The 27,493-nt window shown below is 34.1% G+C and overlaps 1 protein-coding gene and 1 long non-coding RNA gene across 3 annotated transcripts in view; one reads left to right on the forward strand and one right to left on the reverse strand.

The window, feature by feature from the left end:
• The window catches only part of LOC108002173 (tyramine receptor 1), a 78,444-nt gene that overhangs the window by 1,209 nt on the left and 49,742 nt on the right, over window positions 1-27,493 (reverse strand). For both annotated transcript variants that reach the window (XM_062087118.1, XM_062087119.1), the window contains 6 exons: window positions 11,097-11,326; window positions 9,914-10,051; window positions 3,243-3,355; window positions 2,054-2,387; window positions 304-499; window positions 40-144 (listed from right to left, as the gene is read on the reverse strand). In XM_062087118.1, coding sequence (XP_061943102.1) covers window positions 40-144; window positions 304-499; window positions 2,054-2,387; window positions 3,243-3,355; window positions 9,914-10,051; window positions 11,097-11,252 — 1,042 coding nt within the window. In that variant the 5' untranslated portion in view covers window positions 11,253-11,326. The remainder of the gene's footprint in view (window positions 1-39; window positions 145-303; window positions 500-2,053; window positions 2,388-3,242; window positions 3,356-9,913; window positions 10,052-11,096; window positions 11,327-27,493) is intronic.
• LOC114578076 (uncharacterized) lies at window positions 2,384-3,938 on the forward strand. Its single transcript, XR_003698691.2, has 3 exons — window positions 2,384-2,529; window positions 3,000-3,341; window positions 3,485-3,938. It is a non-coding gene; the product is annotated as an uncharacterized LOC114578076 (long non-coding RNA).

Here is a 27,493-nt window from a genome sequence, read left to right on the forward strand (position 1 = left end):
AATTATAATTACAATTACTTAAAGCAGAATGATCGCTACCTAGCCAAGTTAGCGCAGGCATCAAGATATCGGGTGGTTCGACAGGCACAAAAGGAGTGGCCAAATAAAGGATGAAGAATGGTAACCAACAGGCCACGAATCCACCTAGGAAAATTTACAAAACGATTAAAATTAACAATAAAGTTATTTCGATAATTTATATTCTAACAATTTATCAAATAATAGATATCGATCAACTATAATAATTACTAGAATAAATGTTATTATACTCAAAATAATGAACCAGGATCAATTCTAACCTACCTACGACCACCGCCAAAGTGCCAGCTGTTTTTGTTTCTCGAGCGACTCTGTTGATACAACTCTGCTGATGACTGCGAACGATTCCGGACTTTTTGCTCGTGCTAGAAGGTTCTGCCTCGTCGGATGGCCTGTCGCATGTCACACTGTTGGTCACGCATTCCGTTTTTCGCGCTCTGATACTTTTCGCGCGTTCGATCTGCGGCAAATTGAGCTTAGGTTCAAATCCTTTCCAAACAGGGTGCAAAAAGAGAGAGTAAAGCGGTGAATCTAGATGAGGCAAGGCAAAGGCGTTTAATTCGAGAAGACATTTGTGGAAATATCGTGGGACTGGTTGTTATCGATTACGTCACGTGTGTCGCGAACAATGTAAAAATATTTCGAGCAAAGAATGTTTGTAAGATACCGAGAAAGAATCTGAAGATAAAAAGAGAAAAATTTAGATATCTATCCCTTGAGTGTAATACGGTTCCTCAAGGGGAATTTATTCCATGTCATCTTCTTTATGAGGCAAGCGATATTCATAGAAAAGACGTAATTATCCGGCTAACTAGTTCTTGGAAATAAATGTCTTGGTAGTTATTCTATTTTAAAAAACTTTAATTACATTTTTATATGCAATGATAAAAGTACAAGGAACTTTAATGAGATTGTTAAAGTAAAAATAATACGCAGTATTTTAAGACATGATGTAAAATTAAAATTCAATATGACTTTAACGAACATTAAATATTTTCTTAACAATTCTTAAAAATTAATATTATCATTCGTTAAATATTAAACAATTTGTCAATTTTTGTTAAGTTTTTATAAAAGTATAATGACGAGCGCAAGATTTTGATGTCACCGTCAAAAGCAATATCGAACAAGTCTACGCTTCCATATTCATGAGTTTCGCATTACGTAGTGGAAATCTGTCGAACGGTGTCATCGTAACAGGTTTGTAAGCATTAGTATCAATAGATTCAAATTGCAAATCGATTTCTCATTTATACGCGTTCGTCAGTCTTCCCATGCAAATCTGCGTTTGATTCATCCATGTCGTCCAAATCGCTAATTTCACAGTATTTTAATATTTTCCAAATTCAATATTTTATTCCACGATTTATCCTTTGAAACATTTTTTTTTTCTTTTATTTGTCATCCCTTATAAAATAAATTCGAACAGATTTAATGCGTAATATTTTTATAATTATAAGAAACTGTGCAAAAAATTAGAATAATGTAGAAGGATGTTCCAGATAAACGTGAATTTTCTAATAATCCGTATGCTTTCAAAATTATACAATTTACTTATGTTATGGATAAATTTGTTGACCAAATTTTATATTATATCTATGAAATATATGATTTCATAGATATAAGATATAATGTAACTTATTCAAAATTATAACAAGAAACAAAATTCTAACCTATTTAATTTAACCTATTCACGATTGCATTTCAGAAACTAGGACTGGAAATAAGAACAATCTTCATGCACGAGTAATTTTGACGATTAAAAATATCTAAAGAATCTTCTAGAGAATCGATAAATATAAGCACATGAATAAAAAATTCACAAAAAGATAAAAATATAAATAGGAAGAATAATTTTTATACCATGTTGAAATTATTTTATATTTGAGAATAATATTCTCGTATTTCAAAGACGCATCTCAGAAAATACGAAGGAAAAAGAATATTTTAAAAGAATATTTTTTACGAAATCGAAACAGAATAGGATAACATGTAAAAGATTTTTAATGCTTACCAAGACATTGCGCCGTGGTCGAACATTTTCACTCTCGGTTGCTTCGAGATTTCTATGGCGGCTGGCGATCACGCAAGATATCCTCCCGTAAACGTAAAGCATCACCAGCATCGGTAGGAAAAACGAACCCATCGCGGAAAATATCACGTACGAGGAGTCCATATTATACGAGCATTTTTTAATGTCGCGATTCGTCGCACGTGGAAAGCATCCTAGCAAAGGTGGACTGGTGATGGCGCCGGCTAACACCCATACTGCGACGATCATTAGACCGGCCAATCTCTTGCTACGTCGCCTCCGGCTGTATATCAACGGTTGAGTTACAGCTAGATACCTTGAACGAAAATTCATTTAGAAAGCACATAAGATAGGATCAGAGGTGTAACTTTGAGATAAAAGTAGGATGATGGTGTGAGGATAATTGTGGTTTTTTATCGTTTTGAGTTTGGCAAGTGATGTGGATGAAAATTAAACAGGTTAGATTATGAAATGTTATCTTATTTATCTTATTTTTCTCTCTTTTCTAATGGATTATCATTTTTTTTAAATATTTAAGTAATTTCTTATGACAGAAAATTTTTAAAGAGCAGCATTTCGATGAATTCGTTATTTCTAGAATTTCAGCAATCGAATCAATGATAAAAAGAAATTTATTTCATATTGGAAAAAATACTGATCGATAAAATTTAAATAAAATAAATGTGTCATTTCGTCTTTCGTAATTTCAGTTGAAAATTTTGAAATAGTTAAAAGTTTGAGTAGGTTTAATCGTTCGATTTAAGATGATAAGTAAAATTTTATATTTTAAATAGTTCCGTTTGATTTACAAATTTTGTTAGTTAACGTGCTATCGAATAAACTGTTGGAAAATACAGTTCGTTTCACGTTTTTACTCTTACTCATCTTATATTGGCTTCGAAATCAAGAACTTTTAATTTTTTTTCAGCTACGAGTCCGAAAACAGATTTGAATCGATCGATACAAATGGTACATGATCGTGTCTCTCTTCGCAGAAAATCTCCTGTAAAGTTTAAACGATTTCGTTTCAACACTAGGAGAAGATCAGGATTACTATTGGTATTCGAGCATAGGCGAAGCGTTTGCCCACTCTATTCCCGTACGGTAAAATTTGCCGCGGTAATCTCATTTCGTTTCGACGTGCCTTGATTCGGTAATGCAACGTACTCACCTGTCTATGGATATGGCGCATAACGATAGTATGCTGGCAGTACAGAGAAGAATGTCGAGGGAGACCCACGAGTCGCAGAGCATCGGGCCCAACTCCCAGGTACCACCTGTGAGCTTCGTCAAATTCGTTTTATTAGACATCTTGCGCAAAAATTCATGAGTTCTTTTTTTTTTTAATTTAATTCTTAAATAGATTAGCGATGATGATACGTATTTGGATAATTGATTTAATTACTGTTACAGCACGAAAAAAAGAATTCACGCAATCGAGCCTGTATGTATAAAAATAAATAAAAAAAAGTTTGAACATAAGTAAGAAAAAATATGTATTTCGACGAGACGTTCAGGAATAGATACAGGAATAGATCGAATAGACGAAGAAATTGATTCGACAAATTTGGAAAAATCTAATTCCTCTGGCATTAACGATGTAAACATAACCTCAAAATTTAAATATTGAGATAAAACAATAAAGTGATAAATTACACTAATGTTTAGAGACAAAAAGAAAACTATGTATCGAGACTAATTATCGTGCCATTGTTCTATTTTAATTGTTGTTTTGCAATTAAATTTTTTACATTGTTAAAAAACACGTTTCATAATCATTCTTCATCTTTCGACTAAATATATTCTCACGTTAATTATTGTTCGAACAATTACGTTTTTTTATCAATAAATATTTTTCTGTATCTTATCTCATTCTGTTTCAAAATTAATTTCCACTACATTCACGATATATGCTGACAATATTGGAATTGGTATCGCTTTCTATGCTTTCTATGGTATTCATCGGACAGACCTGCTACGCGCCTATACCACTTAAAATGGTTAAACAGCCGCGAGCTGAACCCATTTGCCTGACGAATACACACGCGAGCATGCTAGACTTCGATCTCATTGTGGCGTTGATTGCTTTCTAAGTTGTTCGCGATAACCGTATAAAGTAAGATAACTTGTTTTAAGAAATATACGAAGATAATTGTTCAGGCGAAAATTTACATAAAATTTGATCACGAAAATATTCGAGCCGAGTATTGTATCGCGTGTATTTTTATGTTTGCTTTTTTTATTCGAGAAAATTTTTGATTCATCATATTTCGTTTATCTAGAATTTCTGACTTCATCTAATATTTTATCTTAGTCCATGAGTGACCAATTTTATTATCTAACTTTTAAGTTTCTTCTAGCAATCTTCTCCCATGAGACGATCACAGATGTTGACCCGCATCACTAGTGAAACTACTTACATAACCTTAACTCTTTTAAACTATTTAATACGATCATGTATCTATAGAGTGTATTTATGTTGTAAGTTATTTTTATTAACATTGATATATTAAAACAATATGAAAAACGGAATTAAATTAGAATTTCAAAAATTTTTGAAATAGTCATTTTTCAATTTCAAGAAATATTTATTTTTTATTATTTATTATCGATGTATTTCTCGAATTGCGACTATTAAAATTTTCAATAAGATGAAATTTATGTTTAATATTTCCCACATAAATGCTGAGATACGATGCTGTTCAATTTGTCGGCAAATATAATTTGTAATGTAATAATTTTTGAAACTATAATTTCAATTTTTTCACCACACAAGAAACAACGTTATATTTTCTGTTAGAATGCATTGCACACTTACTCCATTTCGAAAAACACATTTACGAAACCGTTGAAATAGACGATAAGAGAAACTAGGTGCTACACTAGGTGGGCTATAAATCGAACGTTATATCTATATTTTTATTTGTGTAATGTACCGATATTTTGCTGAAAAAACTGGAACACTTCGTTTTTGTTTTTATTATTTTTTTTCCAATATCGGAAATAATTTATTTGTTCATTATAACTGAAATGCTCTGGTCATTAGAATTATGCATCCGAGCAACAGGAATATAATAATACATGGAAATACGGGAATAAGAGAATTTTTATGAGATGAAGATGTGAATATTTCCCTCAACTATTTGAAATACGAGAGTTCTAAACCGTCATATAGTTGAATATTCCCCTTTAAGAATTTCCATGAATTCAACGATACGAAGATAAATAAAAAAGAAGACAATTTAATGATCTTCAAAGCTAATAATTTTTTCATATCCAAAAAAAAAAAACAAAAAAAAAACAAATTCCACAATGTATCATTATATCGAGATTTCATTGTAGAAATGCGTTTGAATTGAAAAATCGTGCGACAAACCATGCTAACAACGATTAAAGCTCTAATTACGAGCGAAGAGGTTAAAGAGCTCCCTCTTGCAAACAGTGTCAGCTGACCTGTGCAACTAGCGAGCGTATAGTTTCGTTAGCGTTGCAAATGATTCCGCGCGAGTGTCTCGGGGATATTGAAGTTTGTTTTCGTTCGTTTGCTGTGCTCGCGGCCTTCCATTTTAATCTGTAAATGGGTAGAGGAGAAAGCACCAGGCCGATACAATTGGAGTTTACGGATAGGCGGGGGCGACCTAACCTCTTTCAAGATCGTTTCCATTTTCCATCTGATCGAGTTGGCTGGTATTACGTGAAATTTTGACGAAGGTAATCTTTAATCTTCGATCTATCAATATTTTCGTTTCTCAATTTTGATTTTTCGACATAGAAAAATTTTTTGAAAAAAAAAAAAAGAAACACTTTCTTTGCTATTATTAACGGTATATAAATCGTACGATTGTAGATCATGAATATTTCGATTTCGACTTGAAAAAAATACTTTCTTATTGTCGAAAATCGTGAATCGTAGATTGTAGATATTATATTCATCTCGATATTCATCTCGAAGAAAAAAAATCTTTAATCCTTCAAAAAAAGCATTGACAATACGAGAACAATGTAAAATCGTGAATAGAGAATGTGTATTATGATGAATACTTTCATCTCGTCTCGACACAGAAAAAGATCTGTAACATTTGAAAAAGAATTTTCTCATATTGCAAGTAAAGAATGAATGGATATTGTGTATAAGAAAAGAAGATAAGGTAAGCGTTATGGAGAAAATATGATACTTTTAATTCCGTTCGATATACCCGGCCACCAATTATTTTTAGCCAATTTGTATGGAATTTATCGAAGCAATTTGTCAATAGATAACAAAAAGTGAAGTTGAGCATCAGCGTGTCGTTGACAGAGATAAATGTCGAGCTATTAAACATTCGTTTTCCTGTGTAAAATTTATCTTATTTCTGATTCGTTCAATATGGTTAGAGAAAAAGTTTCATCCAGAAATTTTAATGGGAAAATTATTTGTTTTTTTTTCGATTATTTTATTATTCCGAGTCTGATAATAAGTGTTATAACGATGATATATTATTCATAATATATTCTTTTTTATTATAAATATTTATAATATATTTATAATATATTTATTTACAATATTATTTCATAATCGTTGAATTGTTTTACTTTATCGAAACAGGGTTGTGTCATTCACCTTAAACCACTTTGAGATTAATGTTTTGCGTGTTGCATCATTATTCAGATCGTAGCACTTTTCATCTTGCCCATCTTTTGTAACACGTAACGCGACAAAAAGGCGAAAAAGGGAATATGAAACATCATTGTCCGCGTATCTTCTTTTTCTAAGGAACTTCTGTTAGTGTATTATGTACGTGACTTGGCTTTGGACTTGTGTTCCAAACCATTGTGCATCTTTTAATGCTTTATCCTATTACAAGATAGGAGATTTTTACAATGTCTCGAGATGATAAATTTTCAGATTTTCATTTTAAAAACGAAAAGACAAAACGAAATGAGAACTTTTGTCTTTAAAAAAAATTCGATCGATTGATCTTATCGTTAAATTTTAATCGTAATAATTATACGCGATGCATTATTTACAAAAGATTTCGATTTCATTCAAGATTTAAAAATCCGAATAAAAGATGTATAACTATAGAAATAAAAAGAATCTTTAGAAATACTATGTTCCTTTATATTCGAGTTCACTTTGAAGGAGGAGTAAAGTCAGTCTTTCAAGATTGAGATACAGTTCGCTTTTATTTCGATCTTCAACACAAAAGATTCGTTCATATAAAAAAAGAAAAATAAATTAAATTAGAAGAAAACTTGTTCATTGAACAAAAGCAATAAGTTATTAATCGACTAGAGAAGGATATTTTTTTACTCGATTTTTAAACTATAAATATAAAATTATACCGATATAAAACGACGCTATAACGATAATCTGTAACAAATTAATAGGCAAAATATCTCACTATGATCTATTATGATATACTTTGATATCGTAATAGACGATATCTTTTAACACAATATCTTTCATACGAAATATCTTACAATACAAAATCATTGATGCAAAGCTGTGTAATATCTCGCAACGCAATATAGTTCACGTGCTGCCGTTTTGAACAAGATATCTCGGTTCCCCCTTTCTCGGTATTTGAATTCAGTTACTCATCGTTTTTGACGATGATATTTTCAGATACATTTCACGAGTCTTAACATTGTTGCCGATTTAATAAAAATCGCATTAACATGTTTCAATCTTCTTTCAACTGCGACCAATATTCGGTACGCCATTCTATTTCTTCCGTACTATTAGCATGCTTTCTCATGAGCGTGACTTATGATTTTATTGCTCCCAACTCGATTGTTGATGATGACAATTTGAGGATGACAAGACAAAACAAACAATCTTCAACTTCTTCCGCCACTTTTTTAAATCGAATTTTGATTAATTTAATTACAACTTAGTCCCCTAATTTACACGAGTTTCTCGTGAAAAATCCTAAAGAAAAAATCAATCGTCGTCGACATCCATTAACGAGAAACGAAATTCAGGAAACAATTCTTATATTCTCACTCTGATCGAGTCGTTAATCTCGTCCATCGGAAGGATTGGTAAGAGTTTCATTTAAAGATGACTCTTTTTCATTATCATTTAAAGACTTCCAACTGTAATAATCAGGCAAACTGTACGAAGAAGATTACGAATTGTACTCTTCCACCAACCGAGACCTGGTTAATTGCACGGAACGTTTTAATTTCGTTTGGCGAAAAGAGGCTAGGAATAAATTATTCGTTGGCCGGAAGAGGCCTCTCGTGACCACGACGTTCGTTATTCTCATCGATATTTTTTCTTTTTTTTTTTTTTTTCCCTCACAACGGAACTTTTATCCAAACAACTCTTCAGGATATCGTGTTAGTTTGCTTTACTCGAGTTACCAAAGCAATCATCTAGGAAGAAGACTCGATTGACACCGTGAATTTCATTGCTTCCTCTTTGAAACGAATTCACCGCGGAAATTAACCGCGGAATCGCCGCGACACCGGTCTCGTATAATCGAAATATAACAGCGACACGAGCGTTGAAAATATGTCGTTATATGTAAATACGAAAATAATGAATTTGACGGAGGATAATTCGATCAATCTTCTATCAACTTATGCGGCACGTTTCCATTATGCATTCACGTTTTCGAATCGCGCGAACAGGATTTAAATTGCAAATTATTTAAAAGTTTATTTAACGTTTAATTGTATCGATTAAATTATCGTAAATAAAGGAAATATCGAATATATTCGAATTGCCACGAGAATTGCATTGTTGATAATTAATTTTCGATGGATTTCCCCATTGTTCGTATTTATCAAAGCGTTTCATCGGTATAAGCGGAAAAGAGTAATCGCGTCTATTGAGAATCGCGGACATTAAGAATGGTCCCCGCAGCATCCGGTTGATTGGATAGCTCCGTATCGAAGAGCGTTCATTACGAAACGACTCTGGGCTTCAATCTATATGCAAAATTGCTATTCACCGTTGAAGAAGAACGAACGATCTGTGTTGGTAATCGTCACTTTAAAGTCGAGAATGGCTAATGTGTCGAGAAACGAAGAGATCATTCGTTTCTAAACGAATAAATCTATAGGGCGTTTGGACTTTTAATGGGATACCTGTGTAACGAAATGATACGGAATTTTTAATTAATAAAACGTTGGGATAAATTTCCCTTTTACGTGTTGCACTCAATGTTAATTAAATTTAATTCTATTAATGTAAGGCTTTTAGCAGATTTTCATTCGTAATAAAATAGGAATATTATTTCCTAAGTGCGTTAAAACACTTTCCTTCTCCAGTTTTTAATTTAATTTTGATACGTTAATAATGCTCGTATCGTTTCGAAATTCATTTACCGATTAGAAAATATGATGCGAGTTTACACGTATTTATCTGTAATACATAAAAAAAAAAATCGTAATAATTGGAATTGTCTTGTAAAGTTTTACAATCTCTATCTCTATATTTTAAAAACGGCGTTAAACGGCGAGTAACGTCAACGTAGTGATGAACGTAGTGACCATTTATTAACTTCGACTTTTATAGCATGATACATCGTCCCAATATTCTCGATCGCGCGCGAAATATCCCTCTGTTGATTTACGTAGCAGCAACACTCGAGAAATTCTTGCACGAGCAGCTCGAATGGAATTTTTGAATGGAAAACCACGAAATATCTCAGACGTATCCTCATCGATCGTCCATTCGTTCCACTTAATTTCTCTACTCCTTTTCTATTCCACATTATCTATATATATATATATATACATCTTATATTTCTAAATCGAGTTTGTTAAAGAAAATCGGAAATATATACATATTTTCCTGTCCTAATATTTTATATTCTTATCTCTAATATTTTAAATACTCTTATATACCTGTAACAGCACTGCTGGTGGCATCACGGCCAAACCAACCAGCAAATCCGCAGCGGCCAAGCTGGACACGAAACAATTAGTAACGGACCGTAGACGCCTAGTTGTTATCACAGCGGCAATTACCAAAGTGTTGCCCACCTGTCATACGAGTGGAAAAAAATACACATTTATTCCGTGAATAATTCGGCGAAATTTGCGCTCGATCTTCCGTGCCGAGAGAAAGGAAAGCACACGCGTCTAATCTTGCCAATTTACTTCGAAAAAAAACTTAATTAATTAAATTATTATAATAATTAAAAAATTTTAAATATAAAATTTATGTATAAAAAATATTTAAAATTTATACTAATATTAATGATTACGTATTAAAAAATATGAATTTAAAATTTAAAATTTTAATTTTATTTATCTAGTAAAAAAATTATAGTGTATTATAGTTTTGAAATTAATTATATTAATGAAATTACATATAAAACGTAAAATTATTAAAAGTAAATTATTAAAAGTAAATTAATAAATAACTCTGAAACAATGAATGAAAGTTCAATTCGGAAATTAATTTTAATTAAACTTGATTTATAAATTAATTTTTCCTAATAAAATTAATATATAAAAAAATTTAAACTATAGTTAAATATATTTGATTTGAAGTGAAATTTAGAATTAATAATTAATAATTGTAATTTAATTTAACAGAAATTGTAAAGTTTAGTAAAAAACTAGGATCAGATACCCTACTATAAAAAAATAAATTAATTATTAAGCAATTAAATCATTGAATCATTAAAATTAAATTCCATCATTTAATCAATTGTTGTTCGTTGTTTGCGAAATTTTTTTTCGATACGAAACTGAATAATTCGAATGGAACGACGATGAATAACTCGATACGGAATAATAATAAATGGAAGAATTATCAGGCGGGATGAGAAAAGGATTTACTCCGATAATTATCTCGGATAAATATTCATCGGTTGTTAACGATTCATCGAATTCGATTGTGCTTGTAGGATATCCATCGCGTGACAATTCCTGACAACTTTCTCCCCTCGGTTTCACAAACGAGGCATCGAAATGGTATCGTATCATAGCGACAAATCAACCGGACAAAGCCTCCTCCTCTTCCTCCTCCTCCTCTTCCTCTCTCCTAGAGTAGAATACAGCTCGCTTAATTGTTACTTACTATAGTGACGATGATCAACATGGTGAACAGCCCCGCCAAAACGAGATCCGTCCAATTCGGCAGGTAATATTCCGTCCGCGTATCTCGCTCGACCGACGACACCGTGTGATTCCATTGATAAACGTCCCCATAGTAATTGGCCGTTTGATTCGCCATGGCGCTTTACCCCCGCTCCATTGACGATGACTTCCGCTCAGCGATTTCCGCATTTCCGTCCATCGTGCGCTCTCCTGGAAGACGAACATATATATATATATATTTTTTTTTTTCCTTCGATGAAAGGATCGTATCGATTTTTCCTTCGATTTCCACGATTTCGAGGGATCGTGAAGGAGAGGGGAGGGAATCTTCGTCGATCTCGTATCGTCGATTTGTCTCGATTGCCGCGAGAGTGTATTCGTTTTCTCGCCGAAAGAGCAAGATTATGGGTGGATGAAAAGAACAATGGGTTTCGGAGGAAGCTTCTGAATGGGTACTTTTACAGACGTTTTTACTTTTTTTGTACTTTCGGGGATACAAGAAGATATATATCGCGATAGAGATAAATCGTAGGTGTAAAGGGAATATTGGACTTACAGAAAAGAGATTCTCCCTGTAATGATATAATTAAAATAACTGTGATAGAAACTGATGGAAATGATGAAATTTGATCGTGATTTAATGAAAAATTTTTTATTATTATAATAATAACTATTAAATTTAATGAACTTATAATCGAATTTCCTGAATATATGAAGAGAAAAAAATTCCAAAATCGATCGATGGTGATGAATGATATAGGTAAGAAGATAATGGATATACACTTTAACCTGTACTTGATATATACAATAGAACAGATTTCTTAATAACAATAATACCAGTTATGAGAATAATAATCAAAATGCTACATCTGTTAATCATGAATTAAAAATGGTATAACTATAAAAAAAAATTAAAAATACGAAGAGAAAGCACCCTCATCCCCGATCGAGTGTCCATTCGTGTTTAATTCGTCTTTGAAATTGACTAATATATCCTCGTATTCGTATTCATATTCGATCACGTGATCTTTTACATAAATGATCTTTTACGAAAATTATGATACCAAGTGAAACTGGTCTGTGAGCTAATATTTCGACCGTTTCGTTCGAGGCCACTTTGTCATGTATATCACAAGCCATTTGGAATTATAATCGGCATCGAACGAATCAAAGAGTCGTATTACTTTTACCATATCCTCGAAAGGTTTTAACGTTTGCTAAATTGTATCAAAATCGCGGCAACAATTCTCGAGATGTTCTCGAGAGACGGGATACGGGATTGGATTATATTTTTCAAGAAATATCTCGAGTAGAATCATCCGTTTGAAACGAAGAGTCGACTTATACAACCTGACTCATCGCTTTAGTTTCTTCCGGTATGTATATATATATATATATATTCGAGCTTGGATTAGCGAATATAAACAGTGTGTACACGATGTTACAAAGGGTTTGAAGTATTATAAAAGGAAGGAATAAGAGGAGTATCTAGGAAAATGAAACGATTCACCAAAGAAAAGAATGAAATCTCGCCGTACAGAAGTTAAACGACCTTTCGGATATAAAGCTCTCGGATACCGTTTCGAGTATTTCGTCTGAAGGATTCGTTTTGTTTATCGCTTTTAATCATGTTCTAATAAACACACACGCGCGCGCATTTAATGAATGTTGAACATTTTTCAATTACTTGAATTTTATCTCTCTTTTAATTACACGATTTTAAGTTACGGTTGCATTCTTTTTTTTAAGAATCTTGTTTAACAAAATGGCGAATGCGGATATTTTCATCATGATCAACGGGAGAAAGAAAAAGAAAAGGATGAATAAAATTAGCGCGAAGCTGCAACGCTAATTGTATTTTAGTTCATTTCGCGTTTCATAGTAAAGTGTTAAACGTATTTCGCACGAAATATGAATTCCATCGTTGGTTTCTGAGAATGAAATAAAATTTGCATCGTTGCACGTTATTGATACGTATCTCGATCGTTAAAATCGTTACATATATATTTGTCATTCTTAAACATCGATTATAATCGAATCGTATAAATAGAAATTAATTGGAATCTCGACTTTCTTTCCTTCTTTTCTATCTTTATTACTATTGATAAAAAAAGATAGAGAAGAAATGAAAGAAATTTTATTGCTCGAAGACAATTAAAAATCGAACTATCGATGTTTATAAATGTTATAAATATTTAGATTCAAAGAATATCATAATCTTCAAATCAATGATTTTCACGAATATTTCACTTGCCTTTAAAAAAGGGATATTTTTTATGAAAATAGCAGAACTTCATTTTGAATTTTAAATTGCTCATAAAGAGATATCCTTTGGCTGAGAAAATAGAGGAATGGAATTTAAAAAAAAAAAAGAAAAAGAAAATATCAGAAAATATCTAAAAATTATTAAAATCTTTCCAAATAAAGTTAAAATTAGAAACTAATATCGTTTCTAGCAATAATATTGAAATAACTTTGTCAAACTTTTATCAATATCATCTGTTTTATCGGTTTTTATACATACGCTGAAATTACAGAAGAAAATTATCAGAATTTCGAATGGAATACCTTCTGAAATTGGTGAAACAAGTACGCTAAATTCTGTTGGTGCGAGTCTCATTATCGAGACACAGTTGGCAATTAACGTGCTAAAGGATCCGTGATTTCGAAAATCGTACGTACCGATACAAATCACGACGGTGAATTCAAGGGTCGAGGGTTGAGAGTGATTAAAACATCGACCATGCGAAAAACTTGGAAGATTTTTCTCGGCCAAGATTTTTCTCTGATCGAAGAAATTTGATAACATAGCATACAAATAAAATACGCGTAACAACGTCGAAATGGAAATAACGACGAATATTTATTACAATACGACATAATGATCGAATAATGATAATTACACGAATGAAATTAATTAATACAAGTCTCGAACGATAGAAAAATGAATCGTATACAGGTACAAATAACGTTCATCATTTTTAATTATATCGATGTTTCGCTCTTATCTACTACGGAACACAAACCACTCCCCTCGATCGAAAGGTAAATATAATTTTCCAATCCGACTATATCCATTTTACAATGCATCATATTTCCGATCCATATTTCGATAACGTAGTTTAAATATCGATTTTTATTATCGTTTGTACGCGATGTTTAATTTATAGAATAATCTTCCGAATACAGTAATGACAAAAGTATCGCAGAATAATAATAATAAAAAAAAAAAAATACTTCCGCTCTGTAAAACTTGTGTAATGAAATTGTTTGTCTCAAATTTGTAACTGTCACTATTCAAACGAGCCATCACGTACACTGGCGGAAAAGTAATAACCTGTCCAGGTATCGCGTTACTTTTCTCTCCATAAAAATTTGCAGGAAAAAAAAAAAGAAGAAAAGAGAAAAAAAAGAGAAATCTTCCGCTCTTGAACGGTAATATAGTAACGCGGTTATTTTTTTCCACGCGGTGTGAGAACGTTACAGAGGAACGTTGCCCGCGACCTACATCTACGCGCCACGAGAAAAATACTTTTTTAAGCGATGAAGAAAATCTATAAATCATTTCGTTACCCTAAATGATCCGAGGAATATCAGACTGGCCGAGAATTTCTTCTTTATCACGGTTAAGGACGAATGTAATGAAATCCAATGAGAGATTGAATTCCACTTTTTGGCTCGTAATCGCTTTTGTTTTTTTTTCTATCAATATTTTAACGATAAGACACATCTCGAAAAATGAAACGCGCGCACGATATTCGTAATATTACGTACACTTTCGTTATCGGGGAATGTTATCGATTAACGATATTAATAATAATAACGCTTTCTCCTATTCCTGGATATATTATTTTGAAAAGCTTTTCAAATTCGAAACTCGTAAATTTCTACTCTCCGGTATTATTCAAAATTTTATTTCGTCGATAAAATAAATAAATATCTTTTTTCCCCTTAATACTTTGGACGAGGCAAGTTTCTCCTCCTTCTCCTCCCCTTCTCCGAGGCGAAGATTTATTCGAAAGCTGATTTAGAAGCTGTCAATGAATGAGAAAAAAAAAAAACTTAAAACTTCGTTATACCAATACTGCATTTAAATAAGCCGCCGACAAAAGAAAGGGAATGTACTTAAAAAGTTGAAGGAAAATTTAGCGAGTCTGCGTTATCGATTTCGCGTCATCGGTGAAAAAAAACAAACGAAAAAAAAAAGAAAAGAAAAGGAAAAAAACTCGTATCTACATCTTTCCACTCTTCCTCCCCTTGAATTATCCGTTCGATAGCTAAGTTGGAACGTAAACAACATAAATCTAACGCAACGATCTCGTTTGTTACACTACTCGTTTCTAGTTTCGCTAGAAAGAGCCGAAGCGTTTAATCCGTGTCGAGAATAAAAAAGGGAGGAAGAAAGAAAACGTGCTTCGCGGTGAGCGAATGGAATAGAAAAGAATAATTGCCGGAACAATTGGCACTAATTATTTCGCGTTATCGATTCAAATTTAATTGGCAACGATATATATATATATATATATATCCCACGATGTAGCACGATTAAAATTAATCCGAGAAGCGGCATAGTAGGACGAAATTAAAGAAAATTCTGTGTAACATTATAAGAGGCAAGAGTGGAAATATTTGAACCGAGAGTGGAGGAGTTTTAAGCCCCGAGCTATAAATTTCTAGTTGTAATAAAGCTAGAGACATCTGACTCTATAGCGCAGAATAATTTGTGGCCGTAGACAACGAAGCCAACTCGTGTGCCATCCTCGTGCAACTGTTGGTTATATCACGGTACTATTTCAATAACGCTTACAATTCAACTGTTTTAAGCGTTAATTTCAAAGAAGATGAGAATTTCGTGTATCTTCTTGCTTTATTTCCCGTCGCTTCTCGATCGAAAACGATTGTCTTCGCATTTATTATTATTCAACGAGGGATTCGACCGAGACTGTTCGAGGGCTCTTCCGATATTCCGGCGCTGCTCGCTGCACAACAAAACGGCGGTTAATGTAAATAGCGTGGATTTGAATCCGACCATTCACGGTTGGCAAGTTGAAAACGCGGTTTCTGCGAAAGCGGCTCGATTTAATTTCGACTCGAGGAGGAGAGAAAACGTCGAATATCGTTACGACGATATATAATTAAACAAGGGGAAAGAAATATTTTTCAAATCTCCGATCAACGGGATGAATTTAAACGAATGAACGTACACCGCTCAACTTGCCTCTCCCTAAGTTTTTAGACGCGATACTTTTCTATAAAATTAAAGCACTCGAGCATACTTTCCACGAGTTACCTCGAGTGCCTTTAACGTGTCACTTTTCAATCCGCTCCACTCTTCTCCCCACTCGTCGCGTCTCAAAAAAGAAGAGGAAAAAGGAAAGGGACGGAGTAGATCGGAAAGCAGCAAATAAAAAAAAAAAGCCAGGAACGTGACGCAAGAATTTCCCATTACGCGTAAGAGACGACGCAGAGACGTAACGAGATACTAGGTTCATCGAAAGCTCAGAACGAAACGTTTTCCTCGTTCCTCGCTTAATTTTCCGCGACGAGCGGAATGATACAAGCCGTGCACATACATATATACATATATATATATATATACTATGTATACGCACAATACGGTGGAATATTCGAGGCCAGGAAGGAGGGAAATGTATCCTCTGGCGAGTCGAGAAAGTCGAGGTTTAATCCTTTCCTTTTCGTAGCCGAGAGAAAGCGAAGGAGCTCTGCCCCTCCCTCTCTCTTCAATTGGTTGAAAAATCGAGTTGCAGACGAAGAGGAACGAGGTCTGGCGTTTCCCTGTGTGCACAAGTTAAAGAGGAAACCGTCTTGAAAAGAATGCAGGGCGCGGTCGAATTTATCACGGTGGAAGTTTTCCCTTTGACTTTATGGCGGGTCGAGTCAAGTGGTTGTTGAGAGATTTCTGCTGCGCCCCGCTGTATCGGATCTTTGTTTCTTCTCGACGTTTCATCCGTGAGTATCCGCTCTCTTTCATAGAACAGAGAGTCTCTCTGAGAACAGGGAGGGATAGGGGGAACGGAGGATTTAAAGAAGGCTTCTCGATCGAAATTTCGAGAACTCGGCTGCGTTCGAAAGCGATCGATGCAAGTTGGTCGTGAAAGAGTATACGCCAATTGTGACAGAAGTAAATTGGATCGATCGTGTCGAATGGAACAAGGCAATTGTTGAACGTCGAAGGATCGGTTTATCAACCTTCTTGCGCTCCATTATTTATCGAATTATGATTTAAAAAAGAAGGTGACGGTGTAAGGAAGCGAGTATCTCGAAGAATTTTTCCCCCTTTTTTCGAAAAGCAACAGTTTCAACTTTTCAAAGCTTTGTGTGTAATACTGTGCGTGTTTATTCGTTCGCGAGCTCGCGTGTATACAAATATTTTCGCAAGCTTTTTCGACTTTCTACGCAACATCCATCATGTCCAAACTTGACAACCGCTATGTCACTCTTAATCATGTTCGCTGTGTATTCTCTTTTGCAACCCTCTTTTCTTCAAAAATAAAATATTCAAAGTTTGCACTTACTCGATCACAATTCAATTAGCGGTTAAATAAAGTTGGTTTTCTTTATCTCTTGAAAAGTGACTGGCTAAAAAAAAACTGGAGATGTGAAATACACGCGAAAATGAGGGAGTTCCACTTCTAATCTAATACGATATAATAATTCGTGGACCAACACGTCGGTTCATTAAGGTGAGATCCTCTTGGATCTTATCGTCGATCCTCTTGAGATCGCAAGGTCCAAGATTAGCTTTCGCGTTACATTATTTGAATCAATCATTTATCAAGTTAATCCCGTGTAATTAGGATTAGGCGTGATTAAATTTTATCATTACGAGATAAAATTATCTCGTGGATCAAACGTACAATATGATTTATATTTTCTGACCAATTGAAATCGGAAATAAAAATTTATAGATTGTTCAAAATTCTCAAGTGTTACGTAGATTTGGGTACGTAATTGATAATGGAAAGGATTGTGATTCACCTCGCACAAGACGGATGGTTTATGACTTTGTGATTCCACGAGCTTAGATAACGGTGCAACAAATTGCATCATGAATTTGAAATTAGCCTCGGGCGACAAAGGTTTAGCGAGGTTTCGGCTATATTCGTGCAAAATTGTCGCCTAATTACTTTTATAGTTAAAAAGAAAAAAAGAAAAGAAATATTTGGACGTAATGAAATTTTTCTAAAACTCGTGATAATTTCTCTAAAAACTCGAAAAATGCAAAAGTTAAAAAGTTGCATTTCAAGCGGTGGAAAAATACTTTTTTTTCCTTTTTGCTATTACTTCGCTATTACTAATGGTAACATGGAAATCCTATTTCTTTTTCGTAAACTTTGTCCTCAAAGGAAAGAAAATGAGAGATGCCGAGAAGAAGAAGAAGAAGAAGAAAAAATAAATATCTCTTGGATATCCCACTTTATTACTTTACTTAGCCTCTCCAAAATGTCGTTATTAATTTTTCTCGGCGAAATCTTAGGCGATTCCATGTAATTAGAAAAATTCTCCTCCCCCATTTTCCAGACGACTTAATATGCGCAACGTGGGGAGAGGCTTTATGTTCCTTTGATTTGCTAAATCACCGTACACGAACCTGGCCTGGATTTTCCCTCTTTGTTCACTCTATTGAGTCGGCCATTGAAAAGGAACTATAGACTCGAACTTCTAATTATTATTCAGAATTTTCGCAATTTTTTTCCTAGAAAAGAAATAAACTAAACTCTTCCTATCTTTCTTGTAACAAAATGCAAAAGAATCGCTTCTCTGACATTATTCAAATATTCAAATATAAACTTTTATAAAGAAAATACCAAACGAATACTTTATTAATAATTACGATAAGAAGAATTATTATAATTTGCGTGAACAGAGATCTAGATCTATTCGATGAAAGCAAATTTGAAATTTTTTTTACCGATGCAAAGCAACGAAACGAAATTGCCTGAAAGACACGAATTATTAAACGATGATCTTCAATGAAAATTGATACGTCCGTTCCCGCAATCAAAAAAAAAAAAGGGAAGGAAGAGAAATCCAATTGCGGATCGGCCTTGAACCAATCGCGTTTCGATCGATCAAATAGTGATAGCGATAGAGATGCTCCCGGGAGTGGAAGGCGAGGGATATCCGGTTAGTAATAAATAATTGCAGAATTGATCCGGTTTACGATGTATAAAACACGATTCACAAAATTGGATCGGTTGAACCGAAAGAACTTGAGTTGAGTTCTTAGATCGTCGCCATTGGAGATACATAAGGATGGAGGAAGGAAAAGGATATTCCTGTGTTGCGTAATCGAATAAATCCCAGAAGCGTTTTAACGATTCTTTTTTTTCTTTTTTTTTTGGAGATTCGAAGATATAGAGTCGAATTTATGTGTCGAACGAAATTGGTAATCGTACGGATAAATGATCTTGATAATTTGTACGTTTTGTGCGAAAGATTTTACAGATTAGAAATTTTGCTCACTTTGCTTTTACAATTTAATCTCAAATTTTCGATATTCTCTCTATTCGAAATATCGAGTATTTCTATTTTTCCAGTATATTTTTTGCGGCTTCGTGCAGATACTCTCTTTTGATTGATTGACAAAAAAAAAAAAAAAAGAAAGAAAAATAAAAGTAGGTATTCTCGATTATCGTTCGATAATCCTCTCTTTCGATTGCAAAATTTTACGATATAAAAAAAAAAATTAACAATTTTTAACGAAGCGAAGATTCCGAGTTAGGATTCGGAGTTTTTTCAATAAAAAAAGAAAAGATTTATCGTTCCATCGTCAAATATCTATCAGATACTACGATGATTGAAATTATTATCAAATGAAACGTTCCAAAATCATGACTTGACTTGATTCTTTCACGATTTCGCCAGCGCGTTGACCGCGATCGTACGGCGAGTGTTGGAATGTTCGTTCATAATCCGGATTAAAGGGGCAAGGGTCTAATGACGTTACGAAAGAACGCATTTCCTTTGAAACGATGCGTCGGCAAAATGTCACACGGGGGGGATGGAGATTGCAACCGTTCGAAGGATGGAGTCATTATTGTCTCTTCTTGAATCTTCGAGTTCGCGGGTTACGGATTGGGTTAAAGAATTAGAAGGAAATTCAGAGATAAAAGCAAAGCAGAGGGAACTGTGCTCGTGGAATTTGTGTTCCGTATTTGTGTGACGTGTGTGACGTCACGGTACGTGATCTGTCCGTGGCAATTTTTTTTAATAAAAGTTGGTTAGCTTTTCGAGAGAGAGAAATTTCTATCTACGCTTTATGTAACGTATTTTCATTCGTTCGAAACTCGGAGAATTACGGAGAATAAATAATTTTTGGAAAGGGAAATTACATGGATATAGTATTTTTTTTTTTTTGCTTTTTTCAGTTTGAATCAGCGGAGAATTTGCCCGACATCTTCGCTAATTGCTCGGATATCGATCTGAAAATTACGTGACTCCTCGTGAATTTTACAGATTAAATGATTTCTCTTCTAAACATTTTTTTCTTTTTTTTTGGAGGCAAATTAACGGCCAACTTTTGTCGCATCATTTGTTTATGAGAGTCAAACACGTTAACTCGTGATATAAAATATTATAACGAACGTGATGAAAATACAGTTCAAACTATTGTTCCAAATTTATCGATAATCGTTGTGTTTGAAATTTTGTCATTCTACGAATTCGTTCGAAATCGAAGTGGCATTGAATAAATGCAATTTCCATTAGAATCTTGCTATATAACGTCCATTATAAACGAATCATTTTCATCTTCAAAACTATTCAATTCCTGCGTGCGAAATATCATTTCCCTCGAATTTGTCGAGACGTTCGATCGTCCATTAAATTCAACACAATTGTCAATTTTTATGCACGAAGAAATACATCGAACTGTATCAGAAAAAAAAAAAAATAAAAATTTGCAAAGTTTCGAATAAATCGAAACTTGGTGAGATATCTTCTTACTCGAACAAATGGATGGAACCTCGAAAAAATATAAATTGGATTTACTTGTATAATGTAACGTCGCGTCACGATGAAAAATGAATTTCGTGTAACAATCGTAGGTGTTGAGAAGGGTGACACGATTGACAGGCGAGCATCCGGAACACGTATCAAAACCATCAAATCCCGCTTTATCCCAAGAAGACTGTCAGATCAACAGCAGGATTTATTCGTTACTTGGCATCTACGATCGTACAATTAAACTTTCATTCGCATCGAAGGATTAGAATATTGGAAATTTTCCATTACCGGATCAAAATTCCTTGTAAAATTTTGATCTTTGACGGGAATGAGATTCAAAAATTGCAAACTCCGCGGAATTTAAAAATTCATCTCTCGTTCAAAGTTAATTTTCTACAAAACCGAAAATTCTATCATATTTTTTCGATTTAGTTTTTTTAGTGTATAGAATTATTATATTACCAATTACGGAACATGTTTTACGGATCTTAAGCCTTAACAAAATTGTTAAAATTTTAATTCTTGACGAAACGAACGAGAAGTTTCGAGAAGCCTTACGAAAATTCTACTATATTTTTTTCAACTTGAATCTTCGTGCATTATTCCATTACTTCTTGCAGGATATTTCCGTGTAATGTTTCGAAAAAAAGAAACGTCATTCCATCGAAGAAAACATCACACGGCAACAAAAAATTCCACCGTCATAATTTAATTTTCCATGCAAAAAAATCCCACCATGTATTTTCCAACTTAAATTTTCGTGTACAATTATTCCATTTACTTTCCCTTGCAAAATATTCTCGTGTAATGTTCCGAAGAGAAAAGGCGTTACAATTCATTGGAATGAAATTCATGAAGCCTCATATTCTCTTCCCCAACAACCTTAATTTCCAAAGGGTAAAAATTAGCTGGATATCCAAGTATCGTTGTTTCACTGTGAAGACGATATTTCACTCCAATTTTTCTTCCTAGAACGCGAAACTCTTGATCGGGCGTGAGAACTGGCGTTGCATAAAACAACGTCCATCCACTTTCGCGCTTCTCCCCTTCCTCCATGTTGGCAATGCTGGTTGGAAACTCCACATTCCGACGGTTGTACGATTCGCGAAATTCGCTGTAATATTTTCACGGATTACGGGGTTGTGTCTGATGTTGCCAGTTCCAAGCGGATCGTCGCTTTTCATTCTCCTTCGGACGGACGCGTCATCCGATATCATCTCGCGAAGTACATGCAACCGACGTGGAGTCGAGCCATTTTGGAACGAGAGATCGTTAACGAGTCTTAGCTACGTTAAATTCGTACGTTACATTTACACGTGTGCAGCATCCTAGAATTTCGAACGTTGTGCCTCTTCTGCTTTTCAACGCTGTAATTTTCTACGAACATTCGTAGAGATAGTTAATTAATTTATGTCGAATTTACAGTCGGTATTGTATTAATAGTTTATCGATTAAAATTTATGAGATTTATTTATTATAGTTAAGATTTTTGTCCTTTTATTCCAAAGTTTTTAGAGAATATCCTTAATTTTTCCACCGATTGCTTTGTATTGTTGGAACATAACGATTGTCGGGGCTATTTTATCGTTCTCTTTCCTTTTTTTCCCTCGAAAGATATTGTCTATTACATGTTGGCGTACTTGTATCTTCAAGGATCGTGTTGTGTAAAAATTCTTCCCGTGTAAATTATACATATTAAATTTTAAACGAGGAATATTTTTTCGTCGAAAGAGGGAAAAAAGGAAAAATTGCGAAAGATATTATCCACGTGAAAATCTTCCTTCTTTGTGAGGATTTAATTTATTCTTACGGCGTCCAACCACGAAACTGAAGTATTTTAAACTTCCGTCGGACCTCGATTAAATCAAGGATGCAATAATCTTCTCCGGAAACAATTTTCCAGTAGCAAGGGTCAGCCATTTTCGAGGCTGTCTGAACATATATGTGTATATATATATATATGTACGAGAATTCGATTTTCAATAAATTCTTTTCGACTGAAGAAACCTTAAATTCTGATACGATCCATTTCGTTTTGTTTCGTTTGCATACCGTCTCCGCCTGTAAATATTTCTAAATTTATAAAGAAATAAATTTAAGAAAAAAGATTCGATCGAGAAAAAATTTTTTTTTTAAATTTTTTATATCTGTGTATTCCTCTTTACTCTGTCCAATTTTGAAATTTTGATTCCATTTAATCTATTTTCTTGCACTTTTCTCCTAGTTGATCGAAAAATATTAAATTTTACCGTAGGGATTAAACGATTTTACCAGTCGAGGTGATCATCATTTCCAAAATTTAAAGAGAAGTACATATACATATGGTGAACATATCGTGTGTAATAATTAAAGGGTTCAAGTATGAAATACTGTTCTCATTTCTGCACGAAATAGGTTCTGCATACTTATTAAATTTCACACGTAGTTCTGCTAGTGAAACTAGCTAAGATCGTGTCAAGATCGTGTGATTTATATCTTACGCATCTTGCGTGAATAATAACATCAATGATTAAATCGAACAATCAATAAAACCTAAAACCGAAAATTCGTCAATTTTTCAAAGAATCGTATTTTCAAATTTATCATCGAAAGATCGAAAAAAACTTGCGACAAAATCTTCACAAATACGGTATAATTAAAAAATCACGATCGTATTTCCAAATTCGAATTTTTTAACTTTCGAAAAGATGGACCATTTACGCATCAAGGGTTAAGATAAACAATAATTCGCGTGAAACAATCGAAGAACCATCCTCTTTCATTCAGAGAGAACAAAAGGCTGTGGCGGCATATTGCCGCGAAAACAGTAACACGAAGCGGAAAACTATCTCCTTCAAAATGTTCTTTGTTTCGTATTACGATACGACATCCAGTTGCCGAGATATTGCTGTCTAAAGCGCACCGTAATTTTCGGCACTTCACTTTCCCTTCCCGTTCCTCGTCATTGGATCTTTCCATTCCCGCGCATTTCGCCGATTTCCTAACCTAACCTAACTTAAACTCCTCCATATTGGACAACTGCAATGGAAAATTCTGTACCATTTTTTTTTCTTTCTTCTTCTTCTTCTTCTTCTTCTTTAACCTAACCTAAACTCCTCCTTATTGGACAACTGCAATGGAAAATACTGTATTATTTTTTCTTTCTTTCTTCTTCTTTTTTTTAATATTAACAACGCTGCGTATCTTTGGTATTTCTTTCTTTCTTCTTCTTCTTCTTCTTCTTCTTCTTCTCTAACCTAATCTAAACTCCTCCATATTGGACAACTGCAATGGAAAATGCTGCATTTTTTTCTTTCTTTCTTTTCTTCTTCTTCTTCTTCTTTAACCTAACCTAAACTCCTCCATATTGGACTCCAATGAAAATGCTGTATTTTTTTTCTTTCTTTCTTCTTTTTTTTTAATATTACGTATACGTAACAACGCTGCGTATCTTTGGTATTTCTTTCTTTCTTCTTCTTCTTTCTTTTTTTTTTTTTTAAGTTAAGTTACGTTTGTGGATATATACATATATTCCGTGCGTTCGTCATGCGTCATCGCGCATTCCGAACGTTACTCTCTTTGAAGCAGCATCGGTGTCTCGGGAATCGAGATATCAATCTTGAAAACAAAATGACGTTCCCGAGTATACGTTTTGCTCTTGTATCTTGGAAACGAATCCACTACTGAAATATTGCCAGATTCTTTTGCCAGATTTTTCCTCCGGATAAAGCCGAGGGTGCAGCAGGTTTAAACAAGTTTTGCAAATTTTGCACACGTCGCGAGGCGTTGTTTGATTGAAAGGTATCCAGGCCTGGTGCGTGGAAATATTTCCAAGGAAAAGAAAATTCTTCTTTTTCTTCCGCTCGCGGTGGAAAGTACGAGAGATAAAATTCACGATGTAACGTTTATCCGTTGGTGTCTCAAAATCTAGAAAGCCTGCTTTTACTCGCTAATATTAAGGATACTTTACACGATCTTGTCATTATCTTCTCAGCTTTCGAAACGTTATCTAGATTTCTTGTTTCTCTATTTTCGAACGATTAATTTAGAGGAATGGAGACGTCCCCGACAAGGATTCGTATTTATAAGTATAGAGATCTTTTTTTCTTTTTCTCGTTAATCCGTTCCCGGAGAATCAACTTTTACTGGCAGAAAATATTAATTTTTGACGATTAATATTGTATTTTTTGAACGAATATAGCGCTTTTATTCGTAATTTTTATCCCGTTCAAAATCTCGTTTTTCCAATTTAAACTTTCAATTATATCGCAACGAGTAGTAACAATGCAGATGACCCGAATGCACGAACCGCGATTTGATTAAGATTTCAAAACGTCAAAAATATCTGGAAGGGATAATCCTTGACATTTATAAGTTATTTCGCAGTTTGGACAGCAAGGTCTTCGGGTTATTTAAACATAGATGTCCCGTGAAATTTTTATCATCGGCTCGATTCGATCGATGCGTCCCCAAATCAAGTTGATTCGTGACAATTTGTACTCGGTTCGAAAATAGGCTGACTTTAATTACCTAACCTCCGTTTCACTCGTTTTCTCGACGTTGCATCTTTAAAACTGTCGATTGTCTTCTCCGAAATAAATACTCTCGCCAAAGAATGTCAGAAATTTACTTCTTTCCTCTCAACATCATCGAAACCCTTTTTCGGTCGAAATTGCAAAAATAATCCCGCTCCCCGCAAAAATTACCGATCGTAGAAATTATCGAATTTACAATTTTGTAAATTACGCGAGTCAGAAAATTTAAAAAACGTTCAAAATATGCACGAGAGAGGTGTACGTATCGAATGTTGGAGCGTGTTTATGAAAAAATGAAAAGGCAACGTGCAACAAGAATCTTTAATTTACGAACGAGGAGAAAGACGCGCATTCGTTCGTGCATTATTGAAACGCATATTCTTTAAGAGGGACGTAGGTGATGCGATGGCATATTGGATTCTATATTTCTCTGGGATACACATCGGCTTGTCGCAAGAATAATTCTAGCTTCGAGCAGCAAATATGCGATCGCATCGAGGAATCACCTAAATATCAATTTTCCAATGGAAATGATAATTTCCGACCAGCTGCGACTTTGAATTATAGAATCGTAGATATGGAATCGCATCATCTTATCGTTTCCTTCCTTTCCTCCCTCGTCCATTTCTTTCCCTCCCGACTTGGCGCGTAATAAAAGTAACCGACTTGTTGAGCCGGTCAAATATTTCCTTGCTCGAGAAACCGACATCTTGGAAATTTCAATCGAAATCTCCGTCTCGAATGGATTTATTCAAACTGTAATTTTCATTTCGTGGAATTAAACAGGATCATTTTTAAATTTACAGAGAATTGTCTCTTGTACATATATATATATATATATAAAATTAATGGAATAATTTACGTTTTCAACTCGGAGTTATATTCCCTTTTTCTATGCTAATATCGCTACTGTTATACAAGTAAGAAAGAAAATATTACAAGATGGTCAAGTTTTCATGGCATTTATTCAAGTTATGAAAATGCAAATGGAGTGTTCCTCCGATTGCCAAGGTTGGTAAGAACTCACCATTCACCGTATTGACATTTATTGGCTGCAATTTCGAAAGAAGAGAGCAAGTCCCAAGATTTAATTTCAAAATGAATTTTTCATTTCTCGTCAAAACGATTCGATCCGTTCGACGCCCGGACCGGATATCGGATATCTCTATATTATTATAATTTCCAAATACGATACGATTCTCCTTCGTGGAAGGAATTGAACGCCGATCGACTGGTAACCGCTTCGCGAATCACCGATTCGTTTGTCGTCTCGATCCATCAAAATTCTATCTAAATTTTCCAATTATTTACGTAGAGAAATTTTCGACCCTCATTCAACGGAAAATGGAACAGTGGGGACGAACGTTTATGAGTACTTACGAGGTAGAAGCGTTTCAATGTAAATGAACGTACCAAGAATTTAGTGGTGAATGTTCCTTCCTTTTGAATGGGCGGAGGGAAGAATGCGTTGAAACAAGTGAGAAACGTAGAGGGATGGAATAAAAAGTGAGTGCATGGGACGAGAAAAATTTAAGAAAAGGAAAGAGAAAAAGAGAAATTCGAACGAACGAGTTTTATTGTTGTCCATCTTAACGATCCACTTATATTTCCTTCTACGCGTATTTCTAAGATATATACGCGTGGGATAATCCATACAATACGATCGATAGACGATGGTGGCTCGAGGGAAATAGTGGAAACATTATTCCAAAGATATCGAAGGCAATCGTCGGTAACACGTTTTTATCCGTGAGATTCGATTACTTTCCACGAATTTCTTTTTGCACATTCTTTTTTTTTTTTTTTTGTTAAATTTCTCCTTCCAAGAAAATGATGCATTGTTGAAACACTATGACTCGAATAGGGGTATGAATCATAGCTGACAAAGGAAATG

Source organism: Apis cerana, linkage group LG1 (assembly GCF_029169275.1).
Source record: "Apis cerana isolate GH-2021 linkage group LG1, AcerK_1.0, whole genome shotgun sequence".
Classification (NCBI taxonomy): Eukaryota; Metazoa; Arthropoda; class Insecta; order Hymenoptera; family Apidae; genus Apis; species Apis cerana.